Source organism: Lycorma delicatula, chromosome 3 (assembly GCF_047948215.1).
Source record: "Lycorma delicatula isolate Av1 chromosome 3, ASM4794821v1, whole genome shotgun sequence".
Lineage (NCBI taxonomy): Eukaryota > Metazoa > Arthropoda > Insecta > Hemiptera > Fulgoridae > Lycorma > Lycorma delicatula.
The window spans coordinates 181,276,638-181,295,554 of record NC_134457.1 but is presented as its reverse complement, the minus strand read 5'-3'; the positions used below and the strand labels follow the sequence as shown (position 1 = coordinate 181,295,554).

Sequence of the window (18,917 nt, the reverse complement as noted above, 5' to 3'; positions counted from 1 at the left end):
ATAAGTTATAAAATTCTCCACAATCGCCCAATCGACCCAGTTCCTCCGATTAGCATGGAGATCTAATGCCGACCCTATGATATCGAGCCAATAAATAGTCTCCATGCGCATCAGCTCATATTTCCCTCATTGACATAATACATGGTAAGTGTCATAGTTGTCCACATTGCGGACACATTCCAAAGTCTACCAGGCCGAATTTCTGCAGTCTGTCCCGAAAAGCGCCATGGCCAGAAAGAAATTCATGTGTATGCATCCCTCTCCCTCATCCTATCTGGCCTGCGGTCACCAGATTGAAAAATATGAAACTGATGTGGGAACGGAAGAGACAGCAGCAAGCTAAATCCATAGCTTGTTCTTTGAAGATTTAGTGGGCATGGAAAGACTTAAGTCCTTCAATTGGGGTGAAAGATATTTAAAAAAAAAAGAAGTTTAAAATTATTTATGTTTAAAATTTTATTTTAGTAAATTAACAATGTTGTACTATTATCTGTTGTTAAATACTTAAAACATTTATAAAAAGAAATGTCAACATTCAAACTTGTAGCATGATAATGAAGCACTCCTTTAACTTGCCCTGCTTAAATTTTTCAACTTTAAATTGAGCATAACTCAAAAATAACTCAACCAATCTTCTTCAAATTTGTGCATGCACAACTTCAGATACACACTACTACAGCAAATATAAATTTCAAGAAAATTGTAGTAGTTTTGTAAATTTTCTAGCTACAAAATTTTATACTTAAGCCTGTACGTAAATAAATATATAAGAAACCCCAATTTTCATACTCATACCGCAAAATGTGAAGATAATTCGTTTAACCCCCTCCCCCCCACCGACACTCTAATGGTTACCAAAAGTAATACTGTACATACTTCAATAGTCAAAAAATAATACAAGTAATGAAAGGTGATTCTAAGGTTTTCAGTAAATAAATCAATCTTTTAATAAATAAAAGAGATTTGTAAAAAAGTCATACTTCAATGAATTTATGATGCTCTTTTTTTGGAAACCCATTTTTAAAAAATAGAAAACTGAGACATTTAATTGAGAAAAAGAATTATGATGGGTCACTATTCACAAACAAAACAAAATATTGTTATTCTGAATTTTCTGAACAATAAACGGCTCAGGGGCTCTTCTGAGGTGTAGCAAGAAAGGAACTAACATTACTCCCACAAGCAGTTGCAATAACAGTAGGATTCCTTTCCAAATCCAACTCCTAACAAACTGTCAGTAAATGTACTTTGATTTCCATAGTAAAATACTGCTAACATCATTGTAATTTTGAACTCATCACCTTTCCATCCTCAAACTTATATATTTTTTTAATAAGTAATAAAAGATTACAATAATTTTTTTTTATTCTGAACTACTAACCAATAAACAGTTACCACTTCCATTCAGTAACATGGTAAAATTATATAATTCAGATTAAGTTATTTTGTTTTTAGACAATGTTCATAATTAGTATTGGTCACATAAACATGTTTGGAATCAGGTAAGAGTGTAGAATAGTTTCAGATATTTGCGTGAAAATCTTTTGTTGTAAATCATTCAGAATTTTTTTCACCAAAAATAAACAGCGATACATCTCACAAATAATCCCAATTTACAGTAAATCGTTCAGAATTTTTTCATCATAAATAAATTGCAATACAACTCACAAATAAACCCAATCTACAGAATGAACAAAAAATAAATGGGGCCAAAGGGAAATTATTTATTCAAACCTTAGCACTGAATGTGTTAATTAAACTGTTTGCTGTCATTTTATATACCAATAGCAGTTTCCTACAATTGAGTGTAAAAATGCTAAACATACCAATAGAACAATAATGGAATACAAAATGAACAAGAGCAAATGAAACAATCTAATAAATCTCATTCAGACTGACCAACAGTTGATCAGGGAATTCAAAATAACCTTATATGTTATCATAAAGTACTGAACTTGTATTTTTTGTTTTTGTTTTGTTTTTTTTTTACAAACTGGAACATTTTAACATCTCACAATCAGGACACTGGGACGAAGGCTAGGAAATCAAAATCATCCAAGGCATGTGAGAGATCTGCCCTAATTCATCATTGTTTGGATATTTATAATCACCAATAACTGTAAAAAAAAATTTATTACATATTTTCTCTAAGAAAAAATGTAATAGAATTTGTATATTGAAAAAAATTATTAAACTTAACAGAAATTTTGTTAATACAAATAATTTTCTTACTATGTAATATAATATATTACAGGTCATCATATATTAGCAATATCAACAAAAATCAATGAGACTTATGAAAATATAATGAAATGATGTGATAGTAATAATACTACTACTCCTAGGAATTGAACCCAAACTATGTTATTATGTAGTTCATTCCTTTATCTATTAAATTTATCAGCTAATTTTTAGGCAATTATATTTTATTATTTAGAACACAACTAAAAACATTATATAACTATGTTCTTTTTTTAACTATAATGTAACATATTGCATTAAAGCCTAAGTTTTTTATTAATTACACCTTAATTTTTTTTATAAATATAATTTAATTTAACATTCTTCTTCTGTTGTAATATTTACAACAGAAATACCTTCTATTATAAATATTTAATAATGGGATTAATTTAACTACCAAATAAAAATGGTTTACCTATTGTACATTTTTTAAATATTTTTCAACACGTTGCATCAGAAAAAGAATCAATATTAAAAATTAACTCATCAAAATTTTCAAAAATCTTTTACTTAACAATTGTAAAATAAACAACTGTTTTATTCATAACTATTAGAACAATGAGAATAACAACTGCCCTATCAACTATAAATAAAGCAGTTTTCATTTTTGCTAATTATGATGTATAAAAATTTGTGTAAGTTTGGAAATATGTTTTGGTGGTTTCAATATAAACATTCACATGTACATACATGCAATCACACACACTAGCGCACACACACACACACACACACACACACACACACACACACACAGAGAGAGAGAGAGAGAGAGAGAGAGAGAGAGAGAGAGAGAGAGAGAATACATTAATATAAATTTGATTCTTAGTTCAAAATTTACATCTATTTAGTTCATTGTTTTTTATATTACATTTATATTATTATTTATTTACATTTCTTTATTTTTATTATTATAAAATTGAAACATGCTTTCGGATGAATGGAATAAGTGAAAAAATTCCAGTTTCCTGACAAGAATTAGATCCAAGACATTGATCTAGAAGCCAATATTCAAACAATACATCAATTAGCCGTTCAAACATTAAATGTTAAAACATCTTTAAGTTTCGATTTATTTACTTCAAATTATATTTATTTTATGTCTACGGCCGTAAGAGAACGTTTAAAAGCGCGATGTCAAACATATAAGTCTAAAATTTAAAAAAATTTTCGCCAGTCAAAATTCTCAAACCGCGGGTATTTTTGCAACCTCGGACAACACGAAAAGACTAGGACTGTCCGGGTTAATCCCAAACATATGGTAAGCCTAGTTTGATGTCGTGTAAAAGTCGTATCTTACACGCACGTAGTCTAAGACTCTTAAGTACCACTTTGTACACTTTAGATTTTTTAGGTATTCCCAACTCTAAATTGAGCCTTGCTAATGATTTTCTCGGACTATGCGTACAAGATGCTCGGATCCGTTCCGCATTCTGTTCAGATACAAACGGCCTGTGTGGTGACTTCCCCTTTAAGGCACTGCCCGTTTCCTTAAACTGATTAAATCACTGGAGTATTGACTTATTCGTGTGCGCGGCACCGCCATATTCATATCGATAATTACGCTAAACTGTGACGACCGATTGTCTTGATAAACCAAATCACGTATTGAGCTATCTACTGCGGCGTCGTCGTGACTGAAAGTGAGGCTGACGACAGGATACGTAGTGAAGGTTACACACTGGTGCCAACCACGACGAATATTTGCGATAAAAAGCTTAATATTGTAGCAAACATAAATATGAAAACCGGATACTTTAAACCGATTCCATTATTTTATTACGATTTTTTGGAACCAAGGAGTTCTTTTATAAACACCCATATTTTTTACGACTTAATTTATTAAATATTTCTTTTCAATGTTTGAGGCAAAGAATTCAAAGTTTGAGAGCAGCAAATATATTCAGTTTCTTTTTATATCAATCTTTTTCGGATTCGGGATACACAATTGTTTTTTAAGGGATACCTTCACATTGTAAGTGATTTTCGTGGGTTTGTATTATTCACCATTTTTTAATATCATTCTGTTTTTGTGATAAGGAGATTTGCTAACTCTTTTAACAATGAAATTATTTTTTTGGTGGTTGTGATATATATATATATGTATAAATTATTAAAAAAAAGAAACTGTGTTTGATTTTCATAAGTGTAATTTGTGATTAATTGCAGCTGTACCTAAAAGCACATATCTTCTACTGAAAATTAAAAAATTGATTAGATTTAAATAAAAGTTTACAAAATACAAACTTCAATTATGAATCTAACGGATAATTAAAAAGGAGAATAAGTAGAGACATTAGTAATAAAGTAAAAGGTCAGAAAAGTTATTGAATCATGAGAATGTCAAAAGAAGTTAAATACCACATGTATAAAGAAAATTATGTAATCAACATGCTAAAAGAAATGGAAAAAAATGTATATTATATAATGTCTGTATATGTGTCTGTACATATACTAGCATGTTAACTAATTCATTGCTTACTTTTAATATATCATTTGGAATTAAAAATATTTTTTTTAAAACATGAATACACTGATATTGTTACTGTTAACAAAATAGTATATTAATAAAAAAAAATTATTAATTTATAAATAATGCTTAAAAAGCATTATTTTTAAGCTGACTCACTTGATTATTTAAAAATTATCTTAAAAAAATATATTTATATGTAATTTGAGAATGTATTATCGTAAAATTCAGTGTAGTAAAGAAAAAAAATAGATTTCTAATTTGAGAATGAATTATCATAAAATTCAGTCTAGTAAAAAAAAAAAACAATAGTTGTCATAAACTGATTAAATACAAGAACATTGGTTTATTGCTAGGTGCTTATCATAATCGCCCATGTCCTTGATATTATTTATTTGTCTGAAAATAATGTAGTTAATAAGCAGTATTTATTCAACAGTAACATTGTTAACAGTACTGTAAAATATGGTGCATAAAACAAAAAAATGTCCAATTACATCAACTGCAGCATCTATTATTATTGTAATTATTCTTATAATTTCAGGCTGTGTTGCAATATATTTTTATTTTTTTAATAATCCTTCACATAAACATCCACAATATGCTATTCCGATAGTCATAAATACTTGGGAATTTGAAGATGCAGCTAAAAGTGGTAAGAACTGCTTTCATTACTTTTTTTTTTCACAAGATAGTATGATATTTGTAAACGTTTGTCAGAAGTTGTCTAATTCTATCTGTTACCTGAATAAATTAATCAATTTATTTCATCTAACAACAGTTTTTTAAGGCATGTTAAAAAGCTCATGTTATAATAAAAAGTTATTTATTAGTTTAAAACAGTGATTTCCAAACTGCGCGCCGCGGCCTCTTCACAGGGGAGTCGCGAAATATTGTAAAATAATTAAACCAAGACATTTATAATCATTAATTTAATGTTAATAAAGTTAAAAAAATAATTGAAGATACACGAGTTTTATTTATTTTTATCTTTTACTTACGAGTAGTCACACTTTTACTTAGGGTAGGGCGCCATGGAAAGATCTTAATTGAAAAAGGGCGCCTCGACTCGAAAAAGTTTGGGAATCACTGGTTTAAAAGATGTAAATAACTAACTCAGTGCTGATGGAAAAATTCCATTGTACTTCTTGATATTAAGATTCAACAATTAATCGCAAACTAATTTGTGTGTATGTGTATATATATATATATATATATATATATATATATATGTGTGTGTGTGTGTGTGTGTGTGTGTGTTATTTATCTTTAAGTATTAAAAATTATTTAAGTAATTTTTACCTAGTCATATGATTATTGTTTGCCTAATATGAGTGTTTTGTGATTTTTTTTCTAGTAATAAATACATTTCAAAAATTCAAAAATGGCCCAGAACAACAACAAAATTTTGTTGTATAAAAGAATTATTCAATTTAAAATTATTTTACATAACAAGACAAAAATCAGCCCTAAATACAAATATTTTGAGTTTTCATGTTAAAAAGGTTTTTTACTGTTAGAAACAGTATAAGCAAAATTACATGCAAACTAGGCTCAGTACAGAATATTTTTTCAGTAAATTATTCATGTATTCCCAATTTTTCTTCAAAATTAAGAAAATAAAATATAAAATACAAATTATTAAAGTTTACCTCTTTTATTCAACAATTTGATTTACTATAATATTATTTTTCATAACTTATTTGGTCATAAATTATTTTTTGATTAATTTATTTGGTGAAATTTTTCTATTTATTTATTGGTTTATTTAACTCTTTTTTATTACTGTAGCATGGAATTATCTTATCGCTAACAAATCAGCAATAGATGCAGTTGAAGCTGGTTGTACAACATGTGAGATGGAGCAATGCAAGAGAACTGTTGGTTTTGGTGGAAGTCCAGATGAGAATGGAGAAACAACTCTTGATGCTATGATTATTGACGGGTAACATAATTTAATTAAACCTTTATGTTTTCCTAACAGGGAAATAGTAAAAAGAAGAGTTTGATTTGATGTTTTCATACACATTTTTTTAGTTGTACGGTTATTCATTTAAGAAGTACATTTCTATTCTTCAAAACTCTTCAGAATTAAAAACTTATTTATTAATGAGATACTTTAAATATTTGTTAAAGTACCATTTATAAAGAAAATCGATTCATTACACCACACAATAATGGTTAAATGGAATAATATATTTTTTTTATATATTAGTGATCTTCGATACCTTTTAAAAGTAACATTTTACAAAAGTTTGTTAGTTTCACAGTAACAAAGCTAGAAATTTGTAAACTTGTCGAACAAAACAAGATTAAGTAAGAATCAGAAAGATTTTCATTTTCTTAAGAAAATTGTATATATGCTACAATTGAATTAAACATAAAATGTAAAACTCATCTTCTATGAAAATATCATTACAATTAAACATCCGTAATTTTTCAAGAAATATTTAAGAATCAAACTTCCTATGTATAATGAAGTGATGTTTATAATAAAGATTTTCTGCTGGAATCAAATTAAAAATAATTTTGAGAAAGAATAATGAAACCTGTTACACATTTTTTTGCATTTAAGAGAGCAAGTGAAAATCTACAGGATCAATTACAACATGATTTGTAACTTTATATCAAGTAAGGAAAGATTTTTAACATTTTACTTAGATATATGACATGTTTTCCGATTACAGAATGATTTAGAGACAAATTTTATTGGTCATGTGTAATCAGTTATAAGCAGTTAAATGCAGAAAATATTTCTCCACCTATGAAATAATTTTATGCATCTGCAATGTGCAATTCCTTAAAACCTTAAAATTCTGACTATCTGAAGTTAGAATGTCTTTCTTAATACTTTCTATGTGCCATATCAGAATTCTGATTATCACTTCCCAAAATAATAATAAAAAATTCATTTATAGCACTTGATTTCAAGTGTTCAACCGCTCAATTTCATTTATATCCTCACATGCTCAGTATTATCATTTCAGTCATTTGCAGAGTGTCTAAGCCCTTAAAAATATTTTTTTTTTTTTAAAAAAGCTAATAAAAGATTGGAAGTTCAATGGGATTTAATTCACTTGTAGACAGAAACCCTAGTACTGAATGACTGTTATCTTCTTTTAAAAAGTGTTAACTATACTGTAAAATTTCTTAAGAATAAGATCATTTGTGATATTTTTAAACGATAGAGCCTACCTTTACACAATTTATCATCAAAGGAAGTTCCATTTTCCATCAGTCAGTACACTACCTACAGTTTCAAATTTGTGGATTAATGTTTCATATTATTCTCTCTTATGCCCTTGAATTAAACTGTAGGTTGATAACAGATATCTGGATAGAAATGGTAATGAGTGACTACCGAAATTGTCATTCTTTAAAAATATTTCTATAGCTTTGCTTTCAATCAAGATAAGTAAAAGATGTGAAGTAAAAAAGTAATCACCTCATAGCAATATTTTTAACAGTGTATATTTCTAAATCAAATAATAAAGCAAATTTATGATTTAGGGGGAAATTCACTAGTGATGTGCTTTAGTTTTTAATATTTCAATCATTTATGACTAAAACATCATCGTGATAACTGATCATGTTATGATCATCATACACTAATAGAGAGCAATTAATATAAAATCTACAGAGCTTCCTTTTACTGCTTACATGAGAAAGAACGTTTTGAAAACACAAAATTGATTAAAAATGATTTCTATTTTACAGCAAACAGTAAAATTAATAGAATGAGATATATAAACAAGTAATATAAAATCTTTGTTTCAGTAGATTTATGAAATATAGGTCATTCATTTATTTATTTAATGTTCAGGCAATTTTTACAATGCCACTTATCTATTGTTTGCATTACAATTGTAACTAAATTCTCTGTATTCACAATACTATAATCCTTTAGTGTAACACATATTTATAAATACTCCCGGTTCACAACACTGGTTTCACTCCAACACAAAATCTAAATATGAAAGGAGACAATTATTATTTTATGCCAGTATTGATAGCAGATTTCTTACTGTATCATCCCTACTTAAAAGAGTATTTTGCTGTGCCTAAAAGGTGCTTAACTTGACACTGATTCTATACAGCAATCTTCAACTTAAAATAACTTACTTCATTGTTACCACAGAATGATATTACATAAAAGAAATAAAATATATAAAAATTTGGCATCAGGCTATAAAATGTCTATCAAACTGCAAAGAAAAACATACTTAAAAAATAAAAACCATGGCGCAATTTTGCGCGAGAAACCGACTTTTTGTTTCCTACGGCCTCACTATTTCGCAGTCGGAAACTCACTGATTTTCAGAGTAACATACTCGTACGTTCAAATAACTAGAACAACCTATAACCAAACATCAAGTTTCACTTCACTCACCACTGTGACTCATTGCAAAGCGCGTATGAAAAATACACCACTGCATTGTCTTGTTGACTACCTTAAATTGACCGTAACTCAAGAACGACTCAATCAATATTCATCAATTTTCAAATGCACAACTTCAGATACACTAATACAATATCATTTAATTTTAATGAAATTGATGAAATAGTTTTGGACATTTTCGAATCACAAAATTCTATTCATAACCTATGCACATATATTAGCATCCCCGTCACGGCTTATCCCGCGCTATATGGTTATTTACGATTCCCATCACGTTCAGGGGATATTTAGCCGGTCATGGCTCGTCCTTCCTGTTTAGCCCCAGGGCTATGACCTTGAACCCCACGTGTTCATTATGGTAATGCTTGTGAGAATAATAATGATAAATAAAAATTAAAGCCTGTTCAATTTATTAAGAAAATATTAGTGTGATGTAATTTCCTCATAGCAACAGTTCGGTCAGTACAGGACCGAAACTTTGAATTATCTAGGAATGTGGTTTTAAAACAGTCGGCCTCCATCTTAAAAATATTAGTTATAACTTATTACCGCAATATTATTATTATAACTGGTTACCCGCAAGAAGTATGGGTAAAAATGTATTTTGCCCGGTTCTTAGCGTAACCGGACAAGTACCACTAGAAGGCGGCTGTAATTCATTTTTCATTTCTTTTTTTAAATTGTTTAATTACTTTTATTTTATGTTTTTAGTCAAATAACCGGAGGCAGGTGTAGCTAATCGTATTTCACATACAGTAAAACATAGACTGTAATGGTTGAGCCACGCGCCGTGCACCTTCGCACTCCACAAAAAAATCGAAATTCCAAAAAACCTGAAAATGATTTTTAGGTATTTATCTGAAGAATATTTGAAAGCCCAATTCTAGTCAATATCTTGTTTAGTACAGTCGGAAGTGGGAAAAACTTGCAATCATTGTCAAATTGCTTTACCTTTCTTCATCCTTCAAGGTCAAATTTCGAATTCGAAATCTAGAAATTGGATTTTAAGTAATTACATGAAAATTATTCACACCAAAAATCAAGTTGATAATCTTCGTTTGTTTCTGAGGAATTAAAAAAATAGCCCGGTTTCAAAAAAAATTCTAAATCTACTTTAACTCAAAAAAATCAGAATTTCAAAAAATCTAGAAGTTAGTTTTTAGATACTCAAATGACGATTACACACACCAAAAATCATTTTGATATCTTCATTTCTTACCAAGGAATTCAAAAAATAGAAAATTTCATTAATACTCCATTTTAACCCTTTTAACTCGGAAATTCAAAAAATCCTTTCTTAGTGTACACTTACACCGTACGAAGGACGTGTATACAAATTTTCATCAATTTATCTTCAATAGTTTTTGCTGGTCGTTGATAATTGAGTAAGTCAGAAAGGAAACCCAATTTTAAGTTAACAGTATTTCCGTAAAAAGCAAAGAAGATTTTTTCCACTCCCTATTCTCACCATGTGATCAAAAGTAATACTGAATTTTTCTTTGAAAAGCGGGTAAAACGTAAAAATACAATAAAAAAATTCTTTCTGTACTTATGTAAATTAATTTAATTTTTTTAATCCTCTTCAAGCTTTATATAAAAATTAAAATAAAAATATAAAAATATTATTTACTTTTATTTTAAAGTATTTAAATATTTATTGAGTATATTTATCAAGGTTTGTTTTATATGACACAACTTATTCTTATTCTTTTTTATCTTATTTTTTTATCTACACAAAGAAATCATTTTTTTAAGTTAATGTTTCTTTATGCACATAGTATTTATAAAAAATGTTTCAAAAATTCAGCAGATGGTACCTCAAATCGAAATAAAGAAAAAACTTTATATCAACTTATGTCCGGAAAAGACAATTTACTAGCAAACCACCATTCTGTATTTTTATCATAAAAATGGATTTCTCAGGAATGTTTAATCGTATCGAGCTTAAATTTCGTATACTGATGAACCTGATCTCTTAATTCATTTCAAAATAGCAACCAAGTAAACTTTTTAATTTCTCATATTTTTGCAACTGCTGTTTTATTTAAATATGACATTACAAAAAAAAAAAAATGTTAAGCGTTTTACGAAAAAACAATGACATTTTTATTTATTCAAATCCATTGATAAATAACAGTTATGGCAGAGATTTTTGAAGTGAGCCACTCTAGATTAAAAAACCAATTTCATTTCCTCCCAAATAAATTTAATAATTTCTTACACAATTTAGATTCTTCTTACACAACACATGAACGAAATATGGTAGCCTAACTTACTAGAACCAAATGGGTTTATTAAAAATGACTGAAATCGATCTACGAAAGAAAGTGGTTTAAAAGATGTTTTAAATTTTATTCGTAAAACTTTAAAACAAAACAATAAAATTAGTGATGTTGATTTGGTAATAAGGTTATGGTTATGGATATTGGCAATTATTTGCCCAAGTACTTCATTGACGCAGCCTAATATGAAGTTTGAAGCAGTTAGGAATTCCCGTTATGTGGGTTTGAATAATATATATATGAACATATATTCATATACATATGTTGTTGTATATATGCTGTTCATATATATGAACAGCATTATGCTTGTTATTTAATTTCTTGTATCAAAAATATGCATTCAAATTTCACTCATTACCTCTACTAGTTCAGTTAGTTCTACCAAATTAGGGCCTTTGCGATTTATTTTTTTATTTGGGGGAGGGGGCAGAGTGAAAAACACTTTCCCATTGTCATCGCCTGAAAGTTTTATTTCCGATTATTGAAGATTATAGAACACACTGTAAAATATAAAACTTGATGAAGTAACATTAAAGAAATTAGCCGTAAATTGTAAATAAGATCTAATACAGAATTTAAATTCTTACATTTTAAAACAAATAAGAGAAAATAATCCTTCTTCCTTCTTTAATTTATTATTAAGAACTTTGTCCTTCATATTATTAATAAACTAATTTAATTTATACTCATTTTTTAATATAAGAGATTTTAATATACCATAAATTTTGTTTCTTTTTAGATCTAATTTGAATGTAGGTGCAGTTGCTGGACTGAGGTTTATAAAGAATGCTGTGTCTGTTGCCCGTAAAGTATTAGATAACACCAAACACACATTACTGAGTGGAAATCTGGCTACTGAATTTGGATTAAACATGGGATTTATGCCCGAATCTCTGTCAACAGATGAATCAACTGCCATGTGGGAAAATTGGAAAAAAAATTCTTGTCAACCTAACTTTTGGGTGGTAAGTGAATATAATAAATAGAATATGTTTCAACCAGTTTATATGTAAGCCATTGCATTAAAATTTGTTTTTAATTACTTTTTTACTAAATATTTTTTTGCCAAATTTATCTTTCAGTGGTGGATAACTAAAATCACCATTATACCTACTTAATCAGCTTTCTAAATCGATATCTATATACCTGTACAATATATAGTGAAAGATTTACATAATTTTAAAATTACTTAGCTCTTTTAAATATGGCTTGTTTTAAAAAATATTTCTTGACAAATTTATTTATGTATAACGTATTTTAAACTATTAAGGAATTTTAGAGATTTTATTAAAGGAAACAAGTAAGATTAATAAAATAGAATTTCTTAAGTTAACATAAATATCTTTTTAATTACAACTTAAAGAAAGACCAGGGAACATAGACTGTAGAGTTAGCTTTGTTACCTGGAGAATTGAGGAAAACCTAACAGCAGAAATAACATGATGGAGAAATAGATCAAGAAGTTCGTTCAAACTTCTCCGGTAAGAGTCCGTAGAAAACTGGACGGTACGGCGAAGTCAACGAACTATGTTTACAGCTCTAAACATGAAATGAAAATGGGGAAAAAATTAAAAAATAAGCATTTTTAATAAAGAATACGGTACTTGCGTATTAACGTCACCACAGCTACAGCTTTATTTAAAAACAAAGTAGTCAATCGGATTTCGGTGGAAACTGAACAGTCTCTTTATTAATTAATAAATGGTTATTTATATTTATATATTTTACAAATATAATTTAACCAAACTTAACCTACGCTCGCTTCGCTAGCTAACCTTGACTAATTAACACCGTAATTTTTTGAGTATTTATTTAATAAATTCAGTAATTATTGCAATTATTTAAATAATCAAAACACTCCTGTTAATTAGTCAAGGTTAGCGAGCATAGGTTAAGTTTGGTTAAATTATATTTATAAAATAAATAAATATAAATAACCATTTGTTAAAATTAATAAAGAGACTGTTCATTTTCCACCGAAATCCGATTGACTACTTTGTTTTTAAATAAAGCTGTAGCTGCGGTGGCGTTAATACATTAGTACCAAGAATACTTTCAAAAAATACCTCGAATTTTGTTAGACAACATTTTGTCCTTCCATTTGGTGAACCGCGGAACTGAAATATGTCATTTTATTCATTTTTTTAATGTACCTTTACGAATCGCGCCGCTAGGTAACAGTACTTGATAGTACTAAGTAGCGTACAAAAACTTGATTGATAATGTACTTGAAATAATAAAATTTTAAAGAAAATACACTACAGCTTATTTTAATAGTAAATGAATTTATGTAAATGAAAGTACTGAAGGTGAAATAATTTTTTAAATTCCCATCACTTCATTAAAAAAAAATAAAATTATTAGTTTACAAGAAATTATAGCTGCTAATAAAACACAAAACTAAAACAAAACACACAAAATAAAATGCTAACAGTAGGAAGTGTTGCAAATGTGGCAACAAAGATTTGTTACCTAAAACAGAAATAAATTCGATTGATAAAATGTTTTAATAATAATAATAATATAAAAAGTGAATCCACGGATACGATAAAAATCGAGGGTTACACTTACAAAGTAATTCATGAAATATTACATCACGGATCTTCGATTCGTGAAGGTCATTACACTAATTTTATTAAAAAAGGAAAAACGTGGTATGAAGTGAATGATATGACTAACAACAAAAAAAAATTGTCTGAGAAATTCAAAAAATGTGTATTTGTTTGTTCTAGAAAGGCAATAAATTTTAATAATAAATCCATAAGATAGCAATCAGTAATTCATAAAAAAATAAAAGAATAATCTAACAAAACGCAGTGATATCCAAAAAAATTACAATGAAATTGTAAACCGTACTTTAAGAGTCTCGCAGCATCATTTCTCGCAGATATTGTGGATACCCAATGTTCTTTGGTGGTAGGGTTTTAATTAACCACACATCTCAGGAACGGTCGACCTGAGACTGTACAAGACTTACACTTCATTTACATTCATACATATCATCCTCATTCGTCCTTTGAAGTAATATCTTACGTTGGTTCCAAAGGCTAAACAGAAAAAGAAAAGATATAATTTCTTCCACTCAAAAACTTAACAAAATGATAGATATCAAAAAAGGTTAAGAGACTACATTTCTATCATCAAAATCTGTTGTTAATTTAGAATTTTGTTTAAAAAAATACATGTTAAATATATGTAATATAGACAATAGATATACAATAATGGATAATAAAAATGTTTAAGAGTTCCATATAATAAGCAAAAAATAGAAAAATTTGTTACAAAACGCTTACTGGCCCGATTTAATTCATTAAACAAACTCATATAATAAACAGCGGTAGTATAAAGTCATTACCACAATTTTGGTTAAATTTGACAACTGTACGAGTGTCCCACATAAAACGCAACCCAACCTTATATTGGTAGGTATTGAAATAATAAAAAGGCATGTGTAAATGTAAATGTAATTTTTATTATTACCATCCATTACCTTACATTTAGAGTAAATGTTGGAAGTGGCCGCCATCTTCTTGAATACAAGCTTTAATTCTTTTTACAGCGTTTCTTGCAACTTTTTTCAAAGTTTGAGGCTGGATATTTAATACAGCTTGTTCAATATTGACTTTCAATTGTTCAAGTGTTCGTGATTTGTTGCTCTAGACTTTTTCTTTGAGGTAACCCCGTAGAAAAAAATCCGCCGCAGTAAAATCTGGAGATCTTGGTGGCCACAAGCCTCGACCGATAACACGATTACCAAAGAATTCCTCGACGAAATCAGAAGTTGAGCCTGCGTAGTGCGATGTCGCACCGTCATGTTGTAGCCAGCAGTGTTTGTCTTCCTCTTCAAGAGTGCGATGAACTGAAATAAAATATCCTGATATCATTCTGCATTAATGGTGTACTCGAAAAAAATAGGACCGATTATTTTCTTCCGCGATATCGCGCACCACACGCCCAACTTCTGCGGGTGTAATTGTTTTTCGTGATAAACGTGGGTATTTTCAGCACTCCAAATTCTACTCTTTTGGCTGTTTACGTAGCCATCCAAATGAAACCGTGCTTCATCTGTGAAAAATAACGAATCCATAACATTAATTCCCTCACGCAGAAATCGACGGAACCTTTGATAATATTGTAGCCGGTTTTCTTTGTCGGGCTCAAGAAGTTTATGAACCGTTTGAATGCGATAAGGTCGTAATTATAATTGTTTGGTCGCCCGATGAACAGTTGATTTAGACAAATTAATTTCAGCAGACAAACATCTGATCGATTTATTTGGCGAGGCAAGTAATCGGTCTTTGATTTCAGTGACTGTATCTGTATTCAACATTGACGCAGATCTTTTATGTTCTTTGTTATTAACAGAACCAGTCTCTCTAAATTTTGCAACTAACCTTAATACTGATGTTTTGTTAGGAGCTGGTTTATCTGGGTACTTATGGCGAAACAAATCTTGCACTCCAACCACTGATTTCGTACTGAAGTACGACTCAACAATGAAAACACGTTCATCTAGCGAAAACACCATCTTGTCTCTAGCAAAACACTGAACGTTATGATTGCATTGTTGTTACTATCGGTAGTGTTTTACTGAATCGCCGCGTTGTTCAGATGTTGGACGAGTCCATTTCAGTAACGAGTAGGGGAGTAATCTTGACTTTTGAAATTTCATCGATGAGTGATTGATGGGTTGCGTTTTATATGGGACACTCTGTATTTGCTGTCACAAATTTATCATCTATTAGCGTTTATTCATTGTTTAATAAATGAAATCGGGCCGGTAAAAATTTTGTACCAAATTTTCCTATTTATTGCTTATTATATGAAATGCTTAAACATTTTTTGTTATCTATTATTGTATATCTATTGTCTATTACATATATTTAACATGTATTTTTTTAAACAAAATTTTAAATCAATAACAGATTTCAATAACAGAAATGTAGTCTCTTAACCTTTTTTGGTATCAGTATCATTTTGTTAAATTTTTGAGCGGAAATGATATCTGCGAGACTCTTACCATACGGTTTACAATTTAATTGTAATTTTTTTGAATATTGTAAACTTTTACTTAATTAGAAACCATTACAATTTTTCTATCCTTCTGTTACATAATTTCTATTTTCTATTATTGTATAAGAGATACATATAAAAATAAAACTTTTCATTAAACAATTTTTCCTATTACTTAGAATCTATCAGTTCTGCTTAAATCAGGTAGAGGAAGTCTTCTTGACTATGACATTAAGTAAGAAATTCATAATTACCATCATGCTATGTTCAGAAAATTAATTTTTGTCTACTATTTTTTAAGATGGATCACTTTGAAAATGACAGCAGTAAACTTAATTTATGTACATAGATTTCACGACAAACCAAGATTTATATATAAATATAAAATATAAAATTTGTAACATCTACCAGTTCTGAACAATTCCAGGTGAAGCTTAGTGATATTACCAGTAAATTACAGAGGAGAAAGGTCAGCTACTTTAATTTTCTATTACTTTACTTGTTTTAGTATGACAAGAGAATTATCAATGACAAATCAGATTCACTGGTATCTTTTATTTTAGTGTGTAAAACTTGCTTCATTTAAATGAAATTATTATTTCTTACTTAATTACTTAGGCTATTTTTCACTGAATTCTACTGTGTATGCCATCTTCGTCTTGAACTTTTATTTTACAAATACTGAAAAGAGAATGCTTTTATATTCTCAAATTAAACAAAATAAGGTATTTATGTAAACTATTTTTTTATGATTATTTTCTTACTTAAATTTCAGAATGTTAATCCAGATCCAAATAAAGGTTGTGGACCGTACATACCAATTGATTCAACTAAAACTACTGCCTTAAGTAGAAACATTAAATTTAATCTACCGCAATTGAGTGAAAAAAACCATGATACAATTACAATGTTAGCAGTAGATAGGGATGGAAATGTAGCAGCTGGAGCAACAACTAATGGACTTATTCATAAAATTCCAGGGTTTGTATGCATATTAATACTCACAAGCACCACACCCACACACACACCTGCAACCGTACATATTATCTAAGTGTTTGTATCCATATTAATACTCACAAGCACTTATTACACAAACACAAGCACACAACAGCACTAACACTATTATCTAGATGTAATTTAATTAGGAGCGTGCACCCATCTGATCATTAACTAAGTTTTCAATATCAAATTAGAACATTTTACAGCCTATATCAAACTGCTTCTTATAACAGGTCTTCAGGCTATTTTTAGTCAGACAGTTAGTTATATGTAAATTTTTATCTAACTAGCCCTGATATAGAACTACTTACAAGACTCAAAGTTCCAGTAAACACTTGGAACACTATAGCACAAAAATATATAAAAATCAGTTAAAAATATCACTTTCGTAACATACCATTGAATAGTAAAAAAGTTAGTAAGTGGTTATTACTAATTCTGAATACACTTTCAGCTTGTTAGAAATTGGATTTAACCACTAATCCAACTGTGATAAAACAGATCCACTTTAACTGTCATAAAATAAATACATATTTTAAAATACATTATGAAGCCCTTTGAATAGGATAATCTCCTTGTGTATGAGAAAATTTTATTTTTAATGAACTTTTTTTTAATATTACATTAAATAAATTAATTATAAATAAAAATAATGCAATAATCTTAATGCAATAATAATCTTCAAACGTTTTTTCCATAAAAAAAAGTATTACCATTACTTAAATTTAAATTAATTTGTTTGCTATAAGAAAAACATGAATTAATAATCAAAATAAGTTTTAATTATCTTCCCTCTCTCTTTAAAAGAGAGAGGGAACTTTCTAATTAATCCAAAATGCAAACATAAAAACAAAAAATTAGATTTAATTTTTGTCTGTTGAGTTTAAAATAAAAGTTATTTATGAACTTTAAGAAACATGGTATATTAATTTAAAATATTCCTACCTTATACAATTTATATAACTCTGTTTGGTTAGTGTAATCCTGTACCTAAAATCTGGTATTCCTGCAATTCAACAAACTTTAATATAGTGCAACCATAGTTCCATACGGATACCTAAAACTTTAACCAAACAAATTACAATTGCGCTTAATTTAGAAATAGTAATTATGCATCAGTTAGCGACAAATACATGTTTTGCTTTTACTTTATGTGAATAACTCTGAATGATTTAGACAAGACAATAAAACTTATCCATTCATGAATGCTCTTAATTTCTTTATTAACAGTACCTTTTGATGCATCAGAATGATGTTTGTTCTTTTTTACTTCCTTGTACAAAGTAAAGAAAGTATTGTGATTGCGAAAAATCTTGGTTTTCAGATTTCAACGGAAATATCCATTTTGACCATCCCAGAATCCATTTGATTAGTTTCAGCGTGACATCTGTATGTACATATGTATATATGTACATAATTCATCTTGCATAATTCAAGATACATATGTATTTTGCATAATTCAAAAACTATTAGCCGTAAGATGTTGAAATTTTTTAATTAGGACTGCTGTAACATC

The 18,917-nt window shown here is 28.7% G+C and overlaps 1 protein-coding gene across 5 annotated transcripts in view; it reads left to right on the top strand.

Moving 5' to 3' along the window:
* Positions 1-18,917, top strand: part of LOC142322266 (N(4)-(Beta-N-acetylglucosaminyl)-L-asparaginase-like) — an 869,152-nt gene that overhangs the window by 839,110 nt on the left and 11,125 nt on the right. For 4 of the 5 annotated variants that reach the window (XM_075361165.1, XM_075361164.1, XM_075361162.1 and 1 more), the window contains 3 exons: positions 6,500-6,653; positions 12,129-12,354; positions 17,178-17,383. In XM_075361165.1, the coding sequence (XP_075217280.1) occupies positions 6,500-6,653; positions 12,129-12,354; positions 17,178-17,383 (586 nt within the window). Of the gene's footprint in view, positions 1-5,126; positions 5,364-6,499; positions 6,654-12,128; positions 12,355-17,177; positions 17,384-18,917 lie in introns of those variants that run through there. The other variant, XM_075361161.1, reaches the window with a different exon arrangement.